The 18,647-nt window shown below is 36.0% G+C and overlaps 1 protein-coding gene across 1 annotated transcript in view; it reads left to right on the top strand.

Moving 5' to 3' along the window:
• Positions 1-2,851: 2,851 nt before the first annotated feature.
• Positions 2,852-18,647, top strand: part of CFAP46 (cilia and flagella associated protein 46) — a 68,817-nt gene continuing 53,021 nt past the window's right edge. The window contains exons 1-12 of the mRNA XM_026036227.1: positions 2,852-2,900; positions 3,154-3,278; positions 4,251-4,382; positions 5,631-5,695; positions 6,164-6,328; positions 7,443-7,566; positions 9,232-9,326; positions 9,967-10,074; positions 11,184-11,283; positions 13,390-13,488; positions 15,566-15,756; positions 17,582-17,810. Of these exons, the coding sequence (XP_025892012.1) occupies positions 2,852-2,900; positions 3,154-3,278; positions 4,251-4,382; positions 5,631-5,695; positions 6,164-6,328; positions 7,443-7,566; positions 9,232-9,326; positions 9,967-10,074; positions 11,184-11,283; positions 13,390-13,488; positions 15,566-15,756; positions 17,582-17,810 (1,482 nt within the window). The remainder of the gene's footprint in view (positions 2,901-3,153; positions 3,279-4,250; positions 4,383-5,630; positions 5,696-6,163; positions 6,329-7,442; positions 7,567-9,231; positions 9,327-9,966; positions 10,075-11,183; positions 11,284-13,389; positions 13,489-15,565; positions 15,757-17,581; positions 17,811-18,647) is intronic.

Genomic DNA, 18,647 nt, shown 5'->3' with positions numbered 1-18,647 from the left:
CCCTCTGCCCGCGCCGGTCGGCGCGGTGCGACGCGGCGCATGCGTAGCTGCCGCCTGCGTGCAGGGGGCGGGGCTGTCCTGTCCCGCCGTGCCCGGCTGTGGCGCGCGGGGCGCGTGAGGCGGCCGGGTGGGTTGGTGTTACTTGTGGGGCTCGTTCTAGCTGTTCCTTACAACAGCTTCCGGATAAACACCCTCTCCTCCAGCTTTGAGTGTGAGCGACGAGGTTACTCTATGCTGGCATACATTAAGAAAAAAAATGTAATAAATGTTCCTTAAGGCCTGTACTCCTTTATATTTCACTGTTGCTCAGGTTAATTTCCTTTCAAATTATATCCAAGTAAATTCAAACAGCTGTTTTTAACTTGTTATTTTTAGTTATTTTAAGTTAGTGACTGATCAGGTAGTTGGCGTGTATGTCCTTTCCTTTATAAATCTGATATTCATGGTACAAACCTCCCCTCTTTGAAAAAGCCTGGATGTGTGAATGCTTGCAAAGCACATCAGTTACCTTGTGCTTTAGAAGACTGTGAGTACTGTTAAGCCTGAATTTTTCAGTAGGATGTCTTTATTTGACATAAAGTCAATTTAAATTTATCTTTTTCTTTCACTATGCATAAACCTAATCCTTTTGCTAGATGTGCATTCTCATAAGTAAAATAAATGTGTTTTCTCTAATTCTAAATTCTAAAACAAGTGAATGCATTTTCTGTAATTTGGAACTGTATTAGGTCTTGGTTGAGTAGCCCTTTTACATAGAACACATTAAATAAGACAAAGAATCGTGGCTACATACAAAGACTACTCACCCTTCCTGCTGTATATGTGTAGATTTCTGATAGATGATTTTATGGAAGATGATTTAATGTATTTGCTTACTAAAGGTCTCAGGTTTTCATTTACACTGAGATTGTCATTTTTTCAGTTGTGTTTATAATTTAGATCTCGAGTCATGTTAAATTACATAAAATATTTTTCTGCAACTTGCAACTGCAAATCTGTGCAGTTGGTATACCTTGTATTTCATAGAATGAACTTGAAAGCAGACCTACAAGTTTGCTACTAATTTGTTGTTTTGAATTTTTAGTGTTAACAAGAAGAAAATATTTTTTAAAACAGCTTTTTTTGCAGAACCATAAGTCTAATTTTGGGGGGAAAAAAGCCCTCCCATTATTCTTTATGAAGGTTTTCTGACACAAGACGATCTTCCCTATAGTCCGGAGTAATCATAGGAACAGGTAAACAAGAAACGAGGATGATTATATCTAGAAAGTGGTGTGCTTCTTGTTGATGTTTTAGGAAAATGTACATGCTTCTTAGAATTATCTTTCTCTGGTAAACCTGTTTTCAGTTCTGTTTCTTCTATTTAAAATCTAGACTCCTAACATAGTTGTTACTTTCTTTATTTTCGTGAGCATCTATTACAGAATTAAGAGATCTTTATATTTGCAATTGTGTCACAACCCATGTGACCATGCGGTACAGTTTGCATTATGTAGGAATAAGTGGTTTTTAATTAATTTGGGGGATAATTCAATCTCCTCTCACAGACATTTCATGATGACGAATAAATTCTCTGAGATGGTCATGCAACAATGAGGACATTTTGGCTATTCCAGTTCAGAAACACTTGCTTTATTTCCATGTATCCACATACATATGAGCAAGACAATTTATTAATTTGGCAGGCTCTGAGGACAGGAGTTGCTAGGGGAATGGGCAGAGAAGAATCAGGAGCCCACAGCTGAACTATTTGCAGGTGCTATAGGTATACTGCATGTGTTTGTAGTGTTTCCAAAGCTTCATAAAGTGAAGGATCTTTTACTGCACAAACAGAATATCTGATTTATTTAGTAGGGAGGCCTCTTACCTTAAATGTTAGGTGGGTCTTGCTGTACTTTGTTTTATCGTTTTTCACCCTCCTGGCCTCTCCATTTTTCTTTCAGTTAAGGTGGCAGTGAGACCCTTCTGTGGTGCCTCGTCAGCTGTGGTGCGTTTTGGAGCAGTGTCCTCTCCTCCTGCACCACTGCAGCCTTGCTGCTGTCCACGTTCACTTTAGTTCCCACTATGAGGGGCTTGGGCTTGGAAGCTGCATCTGTGTACGTAAGTGTTGGTGCTGTCTTTGTGCCTGCAGTGTTTTCCACACAGAAGCTAGCGTATCCTTGTGGTTGTGTGGAAATCCTGATGGCTGAAATGATTCATTTTGTACAGCTTGATGAGGTCAGGAAACCTCTAGGTGTGGGGTTTTTACTTGTTTTTTGAGTGCTATATCTCTTTCCTGGACTGTTGTTTTCCGGACGATTTTTATCGTAGAGACACACTTGGCTGACATAGTGTGAAGTGTGCAGTGATGGGGATGACAAAACCCCCAAGGTCTCCAAAGGCAGCCACACACGCCTGAGGGCTGATGGGACCCGAACACCTTTGGTGCTTTGCTGCGGTTCACTCCAGAGCCGCAGGCGCCTTATTTCAGAAAACTTTACGGTATGTCCAGTTTGCAGTATTGCTGCTCATGGCATTTTCGGCCTTGCTCTGCCCGTCTGTCTCGCTGCCGCCCATCGCCACCAGAGGCCGCTTCTCGCTGTACGGGTGAGGCGGTGCCGCGACCGCGCAGGCGCCTCTGGGCCCCGTTGCCAGGAGACGAGAGGCGCGGCGGGCCTGCGGGTTCCGGGTGGCAACGGCCGCTCGGGCCCGGCCCGGCGCTCCGGGCCATCGGTGCAGGCGCGCCGAGACCTGCCCGGCCGCAGCGCTCCTGCCCGGCCGCATCCCTCTTGGCTTGGCTGCAGCTCCCTAGCCCCGTCACAGGCCGTGCCGCGCGGGGAGAGGGTGGGGGCAGGAGGAAGGGGGAGAAGGAATGGACGTGGCCATCAGGGAGCGCCTGTTTGCAGCGGAGAGTCAGCAAGGTGATGGCGTGTGGGATGTGCTTGTTTGTCCACATTAGTGATTTAAAACTGTGTGCCAAGACACTCATTAATGCTTCATCTTAGAAATATGATAAACTTTGAATAACACGTGTTTAGCTATTTTTTCCCTTAACATTCAATTTCTTTTCTTAAAAGTATGCTATGTAGTTGAAAATGATGCAATGCAGTCAAACATCTTTCAGTCTGCCTTGAAACAAATCATTTGCTCCGTTCTATAATCTTCCTGTTTCAGATGTTGAAGCTTTGAGGACTGCTTACGAATTGATCAAATCAGCCAGTCTCGGGAATTCTGCCCTCGGCTCCTTGGAGAACTTCAGCACTGACCTCTACGTCCTGTGCGCCGAACAAGCGCTCCGGGTAGCCTCCCTTTGTAGTTTAGGCAGTTTGTGTGACTTAGAGTGTAACTGCAGTAGTATAAGTCATTACTTGGGGATATTGCTGGAAGGACCGGGGAAAAATATTTCAGTGTTATGTCCTTGCAGAGAAATTGTTTAAATATGCGTTTTCAGTAAATTCTCAAGTGCTTCCCAAAGTCATCACTTCTTTAGAATCGATTAGTGAACTGTGGTTTGTGAAATTTTTAGTTAGGAACTATTGCAACATTGAATAGTTTGTCATATCTTGTACCGTTAGCAATTTAGTTATGTTTGGCAGATTTTCTTTAATGGATGGTCCCTACTGTGTCCTAGAAAGACAAGCTAGCATTCTAATTATGCAAAAGTGTTGGTAATTGAGTTTACTTCTATAAAAAGTAATAAAAGTTTCTAATTTTGAAATATTTATTAATCTTCAGGCCATAGGTACAAGGCATTGGAGTTCAAGCAGACTGATCTTCGATAGCTTCAGCTAACAACAGAACTAGCTGCAAGACACTCAAATTCTATCTGTTGCCTGGAAATTAAGATGTTGAACTGTCATCTGCACAAAATCTATATATATATATCTATAGATATAGATCCTATAGATCCTTCATAAAAAAAAACTCTGCTAAGAACTTTACCTGTATATAAACAATTCTCTTAATGACTATTAAAAGGGAAAGCTTTCTGTGTGCTCTTAAGAGATTCTATGAGTAACTCAGGAGTTAAATAAAGGCATTTCACTATATATTTGGAATGAAGAAAGTCTGATTTTAGATTAATACTTAATAGATCAGAATAGTTTTGTACCATATCTGGTGTACTGCTTAATACTAAACTGTCTATGTATGAATATGCTGATATATGTTACACTGTTTGAGTAGGCGTGCATTTTTAAGAACTTACAGTTCTTGCTTCCTTATTTGTAGCATTTTAATATTTTCCTTTTTTTTTTTTTTTTTTGTCTTAGCTGGGATCTCTGGAAATGAGCCATGACTGTCTACAGATGTATTTTAAAGGAAGATTTCCTATTAACCAATTTATTGCCAGAGCATACTTGTGCCAAGGCCAGTTGCACACTCCACTCTCTACTGATAATTTGGTGAGTAATTATGAAAGTTACATTATGTTAAAGTTGATTAAAATATTCATGGATATACATATCTATATCTATAGATATATATATATAGATATAGATTGCAGCACTTTAGAATATACCAGAGTAGGAAAAGTCAAATTAAAGTATGTTAATAGTTATTTTGGTTGTATGCAAAACTGTCAACTGAATAGTACTATATTGCAGATACTTGGGAAAAATGCATGGAAAATTTTTCAGAAGGCTGATTGTTTCAAAGTCAGTCTTTTATGTCAGTACATTTTGCAGAAAAGCAAATACAAAATCTTTGATTTGAAATCACACTAAATGGACTGGTTTTGTTCTCAACCATGATCTCTCTCAGTCAGTTACAGTCGTCTTGAATGCTTCTGCTCTTTCCTATCATACTTTCTGCTCTTAATATCCAATTCATTTTGCTGGTAATCCTTGCTATTATCCAACTCTTCAAGCTCTTAATTTCTACTTTCTTCACTTTTCCGCTGTCCTACCTGATCACTTTCTATAGTCAGGTCCTTTTATTAATGCTGACTGAGAGAGAAGCTATAGAGTACTTTGTGTCCTAGTAGAAAGAGGTTCTAAACAGCCTTTTGTAATTATAGAAAGGGGCTTAGTCAGTCTAAGCAGGAACCTGCTCAATATTGATAGAAATGTCAAGGAATTTCATGGCTAGAATTCAAGAAGTCATTGCGAACATAGATGAATCACAAAAGACTTAGCAATCACCAAATCTCAGGGTTTTTTTTTTTTTTTTTTTTTTTTTTTTTCTGGGAAATGCCAAAAGCATAATGCCTGACACACCATTTACTTGGCAAATTTTAGTGAGGAGGGCATGTTGCAGCATTTACAGAGAAAATAATACTTGAAGTATTTTTAACATGACAAACCAGTATTTTTCCTGACTTTGATTTTAGAAGTATTTAAGCTTTCCTTGCTAAAGCTTTTCCTTGCTAAAAAAAAAAAAAAATTTTTTTTGGCTTTGTGTTGTTGGACAATTTCAGTCCCAAAGATAAAATTTTGGCAGAAATTAAAGACACTGAAAATACAGTCTTAAACATTGAAATCAGGCAAGCATGCTAGTAGGGATATTAGGAGTTCTGATTATGCCCACAAGTTTTATTAGAGAATGATGTGAAAATAAAATGAGATATGAACATGCTGGAATATGAAAATAATATAGTGGTGATTTATGAAGGTGATATAAAAATTGCCTCAACGATTTTTCTTCTGCTTTAGGAAGAGTTTGAAAAATTTGTGATGTTCTTTTTGAAAGCAATAGACTTTGCAATGCATGATCCAAGGTGAGCCTTATTGATTGGATTTACCATTTAAATCTGAGGAAATGTTACAAAGTTATGTTTTCATAGTTAGTTATCCCTCATATTTTAACTAAGTAGCTTTTTGGGGGAAGGTGGGTTTGAGGATTCTCCTTCCAGTTTGTTGCTGCACCTCTGTAACTGCTATGCTGCAACAGTGTAAGAATGCTGGAATGATATTTGAGAGATGGAACAAACTGTTAATGTTTAAGCCTGGAAAACATCTGTATTTCAGCATTTCTTCTCATTATGCTCTTCTATTTTTCTATTATATTTATGTTCTAGAGAAGAACAGTACCGTGTTTGCTTCTTAGTTAATAAATGCATGAAGTGTAGTCTTAAGAATTGTCTTACTGTTCTTTAGTACATATGCTCTCAATTCTGAGTCAGGACTAGTTCTTATCTAAACGTAAGAAACTTCATTTCTATAAGTGTCTTATTGTTGTTTTTCAGATATTATTTTTTGATATATAATGCCTCAGTCCTTTACTGGGAAGCTGTGAGACCATATCTTAAGCCTGGATTCCGTTATTGCCTTATTCCCAGCCTAACACAGATTGTTAAAGCACTAAACCAAACTGAAGAGCAAGACAAAGAGTGGATAGCAGAACTCATGATGCAAGTATAGTTCTGATTTTTGTTTTTTGTTTTCCTGTGAATATTCTGCAGTCCTTCTGTGTATGTGATTGTCACCAGAAATAGTTTTCAATAATGTATTTTTCATTGCTAGCATTTAAATATTTTTATTATAGGATTTTTCATTTATAATTTTTGAAAGATAGCTAAATGTGCACATAGGATAAAAGATGTTACGTGTTAATGTTTACTTTGAGATTAAAATGCTAATAGCAAGGGCATTCAGACTTCAGGTCCCATCTGAAGAATATATTTTTTTACATTAAATTAAAGGCTGTTCCTTCCAGTTTGAATAGCCAATTTAGCTTGGCTTGACATGAAATATGCCTTCTTTTAACTAGTCATGTTAAAAATAACAGTCCGGAAGATAAGAGAAGTAACTTGCATAAACAAGGCTAGTGAGACCTTAACCAATAGATTTTTATTATTCAAGATTCAACTATTATTCAACTTCCAAATAAGGGTGGATTCAGAAAACACATTTTTAGTATTATGCAAAAAAACTTGAATTTAGAAGTCTAATAATCCTTACTTATATAGTACTGGGGAAAAGATTACTAATCTAGAATCTAATAAAAATGCCTTACTTCCATGTTTTCATCTATGTTATACGTAAGAAATATCTAGGATTTTCTGCATACTTTTTCTGTTCAGACTTGTGTAAGTCTGACTGACCGCTGACTTGTGTAAGTCATGTTTTTGTCCAGTTTATTTTATGAACTAAGTTTAAGAAATATAAATGAGTTAAGTGATGAATATTTTGACTGAGCTTAAAGTGAAGTTATGCTATGGAAATCTGGATCGATAATAAATAAGATTTATAGTAACATAGACTAATATAATCCACACTATCTATGGTAGCTGTTCAGTGAAGTTCAGTTAAAGAAATCACAATCCTCCACAACCTCATTATCCACAACCTCCAAAAAAATGCAAGAAAAGCTCTGGTAGATTTAAAAAAAAGTTGACCAGAAAATCGTTGATAATTTGAATCTTGAATATATTGAACCTCTTTACAAAATATGAGTAAAGCTTTTTTTTTTAGGTAATATGAAAGCCATAAATATTCAGTACAAATATTTTATTTGATCTACAGAAATTTACTTGAGTGCTTTCTTGATGCTTCGAAGATGGAAGAAGCAGAAGAATTTTCGTCTACTGCAGCAGTCTTTATTAAAGAAAATGCTCCAGATAAATACTCACAAATATTTTCTCTAATGGTAATGCTATAAAATATAATTTAAGAATATCCTAAAACCAGAAACTTTATCACATTTTAGATCATTTTAGTTATTACATATTTTGATTCCTCTGTTCAAATGCTGTAACTACCAAACGATACAGTAGATACGTTTATATTTGTAGAGCATTTATATTTTTGATATTGTAAGCTAAGGAGCTCCCAACTGCAGTGTGAGGATGCTCTATGTTATTTATTCCACTATAACATATGATTATAGAAATGACTACTGATATCTCTAAAAATACTGTTTGGATATAGTTAACACAGTAGGTATAACAGATGTAATTTATATGCATTCTAAATCTATATGTGTCTAAAGTGTTCTGAAAATCACAGCAGGGCATACTAGTTCACGAGTCTTGTGTGCCCTTAGTTTGGCAAATAAGAGGGTGAGGGTGAACATGAAAAGCAGAAATAGGAGAATCCATTATGTTAGATAAGATTTGGGAATTATGTGCAGTCATATTCCTTTCCCTGCTTCACTCTCTGTTGCTCTATTTCTCTACATTTCTGATTATTTCAAAATAATGTGTGTTTCAAAAATGTTTTTTTCTGACATTGGAATCAAGAGAACCTCCAGAGATGCAATAATAATGAAGCAATAACATTTGAGCTAAGTCAGAACTACTTTTGTAGTGTTTATAAGTGCTGTTGAACTGAGCTGCCAAACAGTGGCCTTAAACAGAAAAATAAGGTGCTTCTAAAATTGCAGTGGGGCTGTATATCCCAGCAAGGCTGTAGAAGTGAGATCTATCCAGTTGAGTTCTATAGTTGTGACATACTTAAGTTGGGTAAATAACATACTGTTCCATTACAGCTTAAGTAACATATGTTGGGGAAAGGTACTTTGTAGAGGATACACAGAGTCCAAGGAAGAATATTTGGGGAAGAAGAAGGGAAATCATGCAGGGAATGTACATATCTAAATATAATTTTTAAATGATATTTGGGATATGTAGATTCTCAGCCTTCCTCAAAGTCTAGATGCAGTAAAAGGCAAAACAATTCACTAGATTAGTCTTACAGGCTTTTTCCCCATAAGGACAGCCTGAACAGGCACAATCCTACTGCCATCTTTGTTAGACTGTGGAAGGTGATTGTTATGGCTGTCGATACAAGCCAAAATAAAAGATAGTCGTGCATATATTTGATATGTAACTGTAAAGTTAAATAGATGTAACTACTATTTATTATATATTTTATTTATATTATAAAATATAATTATAAAATATAATTTTACATATGTAAATGTACAACATATAAAATATTAAAAATATATTATTAAATATGTATATTTTTCCCATTTAATTTATAGTTGGGACTAAATTTCATATATCTGGATGAGATGACCTCAAAATGAGTACTATTCTAAAATGTGATTGAAGGTGCATTAGTTAGTTTGAAATCACATGCTAGTTTCCCATTGAGATTTCTGTTAATAATTCTGATCCTCAGTTTGTGCAAATTAGTATAGCTCTACTTGTTAATGTTCTTTGTGGGATATATGCAGAGCAGCACAGGCTATCGTAGCAGTTTTAGTGTTCTAAAGTCCGTAAAAACCTCAAACTTGCTTTATTTTATCCCTATTGCATGTCTTTCCTTTGTAGTTTTATTTAGCATATTAATAATTATTATTTTATAGGTATATCACCAACTAATGGATATATCCCAGGTAGAGAAGGAGATACAAACTTCTATCTATTTGTCTATTATTTATAAAATGCAAATGATAAAATTGTAAGTATTTAAATCTATTTAAATCTTTCCTTTTACTTGAATTTTGGTACTTGTTGCTACAAATGTAGGGTTAGCTTCTAGTGTGTCTTTGTCACATTGTGTCCATGAAATTACAGTTCAGTACACCAGAACGAGCCACAAGGTTGTGACACACATAATCCTTTTTAAAAATTATAAATTTTAAAAATGTGAAGTAATTAGGCAAATTAGACTTCAAAATGAAATTCTCTCTTTGTTTTATCAGTCTCAACACCTCCTCTTTCTAAAGCACTAATTCTATTTTGTAAAAGTGAATTTATGTTGATATTAGAAGAAAGCAGTTCAGCACATCTTTTTCCTTGTTTTTTTTTTTTTTTTTAATTAAAATGTACCACATTAAATATTAATTCTTATTCTGGAGTGTCCTTGGTTGCTGTCTCTCCATAGCTGAGGGGCTTATTCAGAATACTCTAAGCAGGTATTGCTGACTTTTTTTTTTTTTTTTTAATATATTTTATAATGCAGATATTCCACTTAAATAGTCTAAAAATCATCCATTGTAAAATTATGACTTTGTATCAAAAATATGAAATACAAAAAAAAAATACAATATGAAATACTGTCTTATGTAAAATTATGATCATTATCTAATATGTTGCAGGCAGTGGCACACAAATGACTTTCCAAATGACACCACCACAAATCTGAATTCTGTGTGTGAACTTATGAAACAATATGAGGCGTCTCCAGAATCTGATCTCAGTAAAAAGTGAGTTTCATTTGTCACAGCCCCCTGAAAGTTGAATTTTAACCTGCTTCTCCCTGTGTTGAAGTCATTGACAAAATTCCTGTTGACTTTGAAGAAAGTGAACTTTTTAAACTAGTTTGTATTTCATTAACATTTAGGCAATGTATAAAATGATGATAAGACTAAAGAGCCCCAGATTAAATACCTTGTTCTACATAATTTTACAACACTGTTCAATTTTTTCCTAACTTTGTAGATAAAAGGAAATTTCAAAAATTCTTAGATTCTAATCAGATAAATGTCTTTTAGACGTTAATTCTTTTTAGCCTCTTTGGGCTCTTTGCAGTTCTTCAGCATATTTTTCAAATGCAGGAAAAACTGATTTCTATATTCTACTAATTATATCAAAATTGTTTCTCATGAAAGTAATATTACATTTTTATGCAAGATCGATCCTCTCTGACTGTATCCAGATAACTTATTACTTCTCCTAGTGCAGACAATATGCTGTGTTTATTTGGTTATTTACTGACATTCTTAACATTTAGAACCTAGTCTCCTGTACGTGTGTTGCTAAGTCACTAAACAGTTGAGCATTATACCTTACTGTATTAAGATGTGTGTCAGTTGACGATATCGCATTTACAGAATTAACAGCACTTTAACTTTTGTTGGCTATTTCACTGTCCTTGTATTGAATATGTTTCGTTTTTTATTTAGCTTCATGTTCTTCAGAAACAGTTTTTCCAAAACTGTATTAAAGTCTACTAATTTTCCAAAAAAAGTTGTTTTTTTGTAATTGTCATTTAGCCATCTTAATTTTTAATCGATTATAATATAATATATAATATATATAATATATAATATATTATATGTTATAATATATAATACTATATATTATATATTATATAACAACATATATTACATTATACTGTAATATATAATATATGTAATATATAATAATATCACATTATTCATTGTGAACATTGTATTAAATCACATGCCCTCTGATATTCTGATCACTTCAAGGATCCCAAATATATTGCACTGATAAGTTATTTTCATATAGCACTTTTCTGTCAAAGAGCAATATCAGATTCATTTGAAGTGATGTTTTTCTATTTTTGAAGGATTCCTTTGGTTCTGGAATTGGCTCGTTTTTCTGTGAAAGCAAACAGCATCGAGCTTGCTTATGATTGTATACTTGATTTGAAGAGAGCTGGTATTACTGTAAGTATCAAAACTAGTGTTTAATTGTTCCATCGTATTATAACTTTAATAATAAGGATGATCGTTCTGGTATCTATTGTACATTTCTAAAATGATAATTGATTTATAATGGTTACTTGCATAAGAGATCTATTTGTAAACTTGAGAAAAGATGGTCAGAAAGTGGAGTACAAGCAGAGCAGAATAATTATCATTAAAGTAAGTTTTTGCAAGTAAATACTGATTCTGAGTTTCTGTCAGCATATTTTTAATTATCTTCTGTGGAATACTTTGAATGAAATTGGCTAGTGAGTGGGAATGGCTTGCAGCTTTTGAAGATTTAACAAGCCCACCCACTGAGATGGTAACCAATTAATAGGATGTAAGCTCTAAAAGACGTTCATGTTACGTGCATTCACTTGGTCTTTGTGAATACAAAATCATCCCTGAGAAACAGCATGTGAATCCTGATTTTGATGATAAGGAAAGAGATCATTTATGTGGACCATGATAGCTGGTGGATAGAGCATGAAAAATAGTCCCCAAGTTTCTACAAAGTCAGTGTTGCCACAGTTGATCCTTCACCGAAGAGAGTAAGCCAGAAGTGTGCCACAAATTGCGCTTCCTGATCTTCCATTTTTGTGGATTTATTCTGATAGTACATCTTCCTACACATTTCCTTTCTTTGCTTTTGTAGTAATGATTTCTTTTCCAGCAAGTTGTATTTAATTTGCTATTTTCTAACATTTCATAGGTTTTATCATTTTCTGTAATATTTATATTACAACATTAATTAGATGGGAGTTGTGTGGTCTCCCCTGTTAGTGGTCTTTGCTTGGTTGTTTCCTTCCTTCAGCTGGATATAAGCTTTTTTTTTTTTTCCTGTTCTTTCTTTGCTGAGAAGCAGAGCTATTGAGCATTGTATTCAAAGAACACCTAAGTTTTTCAGACATAAAAATGGATGAAAGAGGTAGTCTGCTGGAGTTGTGAGCCCTATGAGGGAGCTTTTATATGCCCAAAATGCACATACATGCAAATACTGTCAAATTTATCACTCTAGCTTTTTATAATAATGATTCCGCTTTCAATAACTTCAATAACTTTTATAGGTATTGCATATCCTTACTGAAACTTTCCATTCCACATGCCTACCTCAATCTCTCTTTTTTTTTTTTTGTTTTTTTCTCTCTGAAAAATTCTGCCAAATCTAAGATTACGCAATTCCATAGTATTAGGAAGGAATGTATTTTTAAATCCTCTAGATGAAGGATTTACAAGGGTTTAGTTTGCATGTTTGTATAGGCAGCAATAGCAAGTATCCCTTCTGTGGCAGCAGTAGGGGAGGTTTGATTCTGTTTCAGTATTCCAGTTCTTCGCCTTTTGCCAAATGCCGTCAGATTTTTGAGTCATAACATAGATTCTATCTATATATGCATACATAGTGTTGTCTTTTCATGACATTAGAAGTACTGCTTTCACTCAAGTTATACAGGATCTCATCTGTTCTCCATTCATAGAGAAATGGTAAAATGTCAAAGGTCTCACAGAATGATTGGATAACAGTTCCTAATGACTGATGACTGATGAATAGAGGTATTTTTTTTACTGCTCCATAGGAAGCTAACTGTAAAGTATCTGAGAAAATATATTCTTGTAATTTATATTATTTAATAGGTAGAGCTTTCCTGAAGTGTTAAAAACTCCACCTCTTTTTTTGCTTAGAAGTTACATGCTCAGTCAAAAGACTCTTTTCTGATTCAGATCGTTCTGGTATATTCCAATGGGGTATCTCTTTAATTATTCTGTTAAGGAATAATCTGCTGGAATGGAAATCAAATTATTGTATCATAGGGGAAGTCAGTTGTACATTGTTTTTCTTAACGCAAAGCTAGCGATGAACAACTTTAAAAAACCTAATAAAAATATTTTATATAAATACAATACAGTTTGCAACATTGACTTAATTAACATGACTAATTTTACTTTTCCAGTTAATAAGCTAATACAATGAGACTTTCAATTAGAAAGTAGAATTATGTTTTAGTATAATTGTTCGTATGGTTTTGGGTTGTATTATGTTCCTTTTCATTTATTAAAAATAGCATTTTGTGCATTAATGTTTCATAGGATCCAGGGAGACTTATAGAAATACAGTGCTTGGAATGTGAATATGAAGTCCAGAAACTTGGTGCTAAAATTATCACTTATACCAAAGGAGTTGTTGAGGTATGTTTTTTAACATTAACTTAGAAACATGTAAGTTTCTAAGTAATAGTCATAAATATAGTCATAATAATAGAAATAGTCATAAATAGAAATAGTCATAAATAGTAATAGTCATAAATATACGGAATAGTCATAAATATACGGAAGCTCCGGGACAGTGGACTAGACGAGTGCACGGTGCGGTGGATCGAGGGCTGGCTGGATGGCAAAGCTCAGAGGGTGGTGATAAATGGGGCCGAGTCCAGTTGGAGGCCTGTGGCCAGTGGTGTCCCCCAGGGGTCAGTGCTGGGCCCAGTGCTGTTCAACTTGTTTATCAATGACCTGGACGAGGGCACGGAATGCACCCTTAGCAAGTTTGCAGATGACACCAAGCTGGGTGGAGTGGCCGACACTCCGGAGGGCTGTGCTGCCATCCAGAGGGACCTGGACAGGCTGGAGAGTTGGGCAGAGAGGAACCTCATGAGGTTCAATAAGGACAAGTGCAGGGTCCTGCACCTGGGGAGGAATAACCCCAGGCATCAGTACAGATTAGGGGTCGACCTGCTGGAAAGCACCTCCACGGAGAGGGACCTGGGAGTCCTGGTTGACACCAAGTTAACCATGAGTGAGCAGTGTGCCCTCGTGGCCAAGAAGGCCAATGGGATCCTGGCCTGCATCAGGAGGAGTGTTGCCAGCAGGTCAAGGGAGGTGATTCTGCCCCTCTACTCAGCTCTGGTGAGGCCGCACCTGGAGTACTGTGTTCAGTTCTGGGTACCCCAGTATAAGAGGGACGTGGAGCTTCTGGAGAGGGTCCAGAGAAGGGCAACCAGGATGATTAAGGGAATGGAACATCTCTCGTATGAAGAGAGGCTGAGTGAGCTGGGCCTGTTTTCTCTGGAGAAGAGACGGCTCAGAGGGGATATGATTAATATGTATAAGTTCAGGAAGGGAGAATGCAGGGAGGAAGGGGACAAGCTGTTTTCACTGGTGGCCAGCGATAGGACGAGGGGTAATGGCCACAAGCTGAAGCACAAGAAGTTCCGTCTCCAGGTGAGGAGCAACTTCTTTACTGTTAGGGTGACAGAGCAGTGGAACAGGCTGCCCAGGGAGGTTGTGGAGTCTCCTACTCTGGAGGTCTTCAAAACCCGCCTGGATGCCACCCTGTGCCACATGCTGTAGGTGTGCCTGCTTGAGCAGGAAGGTTGGACTAGATGATCTGTAGAGGTCCCTTCCAACCTTAAATATTCTGTGAATCTGTGAATCTGTGGATAGACACCTTCATCAAGCACTTTATAACAGCTAGTAGAGATACCTATCATTTCTAAAGCAGAAACTGAATGTGCCACATGGAAATGAATAGTGTTAGTGCATGAAGTTACTCTTCTGTATGAGTGTTCTTTCGGATCTTTTGGATGCAGAAAGACTGGTCACTTTTTGTATTTTCCTATTTTGTATTTTTATATTCTCATTCATTCTTCAGATTGTGAAAGAGTACTAATACACTTAGATAAAATATAGGACCTTTAAGTATTTCTAAGTATTTCTTCATGGTATATGCAGCTGTTTTTTGTTTATTTATTGTGTGTCTTTTATTAAGAATGTAATTATTAGAGTCTGCTAATAAAAATAAGGATTTGCTTTCAAATTTCATAGCAAAGGAGTTTAATTGACTGTGTCAAAATCCATTCATACTATTTTCCCATCTCCTACGCTTTATTTGTTGCTTAACACCTAAAAGACAGTCAAAGACCTCTAAATTTGTGAATAGTTCACAATTACCAATTTCCTTTTATCATTAAAGAAGAGGGAATAGGTGACAGGCCTCTGTCTGAAACACACAGGAGCAGCATGGAGTACATAAAAAAAAAAAAAAATAAAAAAAAAAAATAAAAATCCTTAATTATCAGTGCGTAAGACTTAAAACAAGTGATCAAGCAAACTAAAGCGTGACGTAGATATATACTTGCTCTTTGGCAGAGGCTCAGGAATCTGCAGGCTGAGCGGTGGCTTTCTGTTGAAAACAGCCCAAAGATTATTTGAAGGACCATGTAAGAAGTCATATTTATTAAATGTTAATTAATTTTTTTCCCTTGCATAGGCTCAGCTGAAGTCAATTAAAACACTTGAGTTAATCTTGCTACAAGCAATTCGATTAGGAGATCCCAATGTAATCCAGGTTGTCTGTGCTACACAGTGGAATCTGTGCTTGCCGCTGCTGCAGCACAATTTGCAGCAACATGTGCGAAAGCCACTGCAGTCGGTTGCCGATGTCCTAGAACAGATTGACAGGTAACCCTCTATGCTACACTTTCTTTTTTTTTTTTTCCTGATACTTTGAAAGATGTAATGACTGAAAGAAAATACGGACCTGGATAATGGGCTAAGCCCTTTAAACACATTATCAAATTCATTTTAAAGCACAAGCTGTGTGATATTAATTGTCCAAAAATGTTCTGGTAGTTAGTAATATATGCATATTGTATACATTTCTTCATTCATAATGTGAAGCTAGGTTTCTTTCAAGCAAAATCTCACATTGTTTAATAGCATACAGCAAATGTCATAGTTCAACTTAGGAAGCAAAAAATACTGTATGTAATCAAAATTATGTGAAGAAAAAAATGCAAAGCTGCAGAATGAGTAAATATGCTGGATATGGTCTAGATCCTAGTATTAGCCTGACTTTTGCTGGGTCATACTACAAAGTATGTACTGTAAAGTACATAAAGTACAATTGTAATGCCCCAGATTACACTGAATTTAAGCTTAAGCAAGCAATAAATTTCATCTTTTTTGTCGATTTGAGTGGAATTGGTAAGCCTAAGTATTTGTTCTGTATTAAATTTGGACCTATACCGCAGCTGCTGATTCCTAAGAACAAAGATCATACTTTTGTGGTAGAGCTACTGTTGTAATGGACATAGTGTCTCATTTGAGAGGAACACTAGGTAGCTTCTCATAAAGGTATTACAGAGGAATAAGGACTGTATTTTCAGTGTTTTTAAAATGTAATCTTTTAGTTATAAAAAGCAGAAACAGATGCCTAAAGAAGCAGCTCTATACTGGCCATATAAAGTTGCTTTTTTGTATGTCTATACTGTTACTGAAGCATTTATTATATTTTACAGAGAAGGAATGCAGTGGCAGCATTTGTGGCTTTGATTTTCAGTCACCTTGTCCTTGTTATTTTACCTGCCTAATTCCTGTCAGAGGAATTGTAACCAGCTTAGACAGCAGCATAAGGGCAGTACTTGCTGCTCAGTCAAGTTAGCTCCAGTGTGGCTGTACATGATGTTTGATATAATACTCCAGAGGTCTTGAGCTTTCCTGTGTTCTGTCCTTTGTAGCATCACTTTCATTTATCTGATTCCTTCTTTCTCTCTGGAAATCAACTCAAGTAATAAGTACTGCTCCACTGCTGTCATGAATAACCTCCTGGGCAGAACATGAGTAGGCAGCACCGTGTCCCTGACACTGAAGAACACACAGACCTCATGAAAAACACTTTGACTTCACAGAGTAGTGTCGGCAACATCTGGTCTAAGATGCCGCCTGCAATGAGTGCGCACACCTATAGTGAAGTGAATCACACACAGAATCACAGAATGGCTGAGGTTGGAAGAGACCTCTATAGATCATCTAGTCCAACTCTCCTGCTCCAGCAGGGACACCCTGAGCAGGTGGCACACATGAAGCAGTGCATCATGCAAATTAATAAATTCTTTTCAAAATCTGATACTTGATTACATCATGCAAATTAATAAATTCTTTTCAAAATCTGATACTTGATTAACATGCCTAAATGGGAACATCTAAGCGACAGGTGCAATAGGTCAAGGTGCAAAGATTTTTGCTAATAATACATAAAGTCAGTCAGTTTACAAGACGTGCTTCTCCTTGGCTGTGTTCAGAGTTAATGGAAGAAGAATGCAGTTACATTCTCTTAATTCATTAAAAAGACATGACAGTGAAATGAAAAGAGACAAGTGAGTTAAAAGAGGATTGTCTTTTTGCATGTGTGAGTTACTTTTAATCAGAGTCACACTTTCAGGTAGTTTTAGGTCTAAAGAATTTTGTTTTGCCTCATTATGGCATTTACATTCTTATTTCTTAGCATGTTGATTTTGTTACGTTGCCAAGTTCACATGGAAATTGCACGTATTGAAGAAGATGAAGATAGAATAGAGGCTGCTATAGAACATTTAGAGAAGGCTATATGTCTAGATAGCAACGGGCAGTATCAAGAACATCTAAGAAGGACTTTCAATCGTCTTCGTTTGTGCACAATGCTGTATACGTCACCTGAGCGTCTAGAGGATCGGGCAGTAATGATGATTGAACAGGTAATCTTAAAGAATAAACTCAGTACCTGAGCTTAAAGTCTGGTAGATGAAAGCTATTTGGTAGATATGCTTTTTGATGGCATCAACATCTATTTGCATTCAGTAAATTAACATTGTTTGTTGTCTTGACAAGCCCTATGGCTACATCTGTGGTGATTACACACCACCCAATCTTTAATATTCAATGTCTGGGATAATAATAATGTATGGGATAGACATTCTTTTTTCCATTTGCATTCTGGGATCATTTTTGAGAAAAAAAAAAAAAAATAGAAGCGAACTTTTAATTTGCCACAACTTTCATCTGCAAAAGTAGCTACAATATTTATGGTTTAGCCTGTTTGTATGAAGAATGTAGTGAAGATTTCATTGCATGAGACAGTTTTTAAAATAATTATAGGAGCAGTGTCCAGAGAGCTAAGTATCCTCACTGCCTTTCAGTCAATCAATCAGCATTATGTCAAACTTCAAATGTAAAAATGAAAGAACCAATTTCCACTGGGACTAAAGTCCCAGTAAGAGTCATGGTCAAGAATTACTCTTAATCTAATTCTGCTGTGGTGTCTTTGCACATGAGCAAAAGTCAAATGATTGTCAGTTGACTAAAACAAATTTCTGAAATATGTACATTTTGGGATATACACAGAAATTAAGATATATTCATTCAACGTAAAATTCAGTACTGGAAGACTGCTGGCAAGATAGGTGTGTTATGGTTAGGAAAAAGAAATAATAAAGATTTTTGGTCTTTTTTTATTGCAATTTTCATAAGGATCTTAATCTGTTTAGTTATGTTTAATAAAAACACTTAGACCGTCTATAAGTGCTATTGGTTCT

The sequence above is a fragment of the Nothoprocta perdicaria genome, unplaced genomic scaffold (genome assembly GCF_003342845.1).
Source record: "Nothoprocta perdicaria isolate Ctin4 unplaced genomic scaffold, notPer1 scaffold_172, whole genome shotgun sequence".
Classification (NCBI taxonomy): domain Eukaryota; kingdom Metazoa; phylum Chordata; class Aves; order Tinamiformes; family Tinamidae; genus Nothoprocta; species Nothoprocta perdicaria.
Note: the sequence above shows the minus strand (reverse complement) of the source record. Positions and strands in the feature narration are given on the sequence as shown.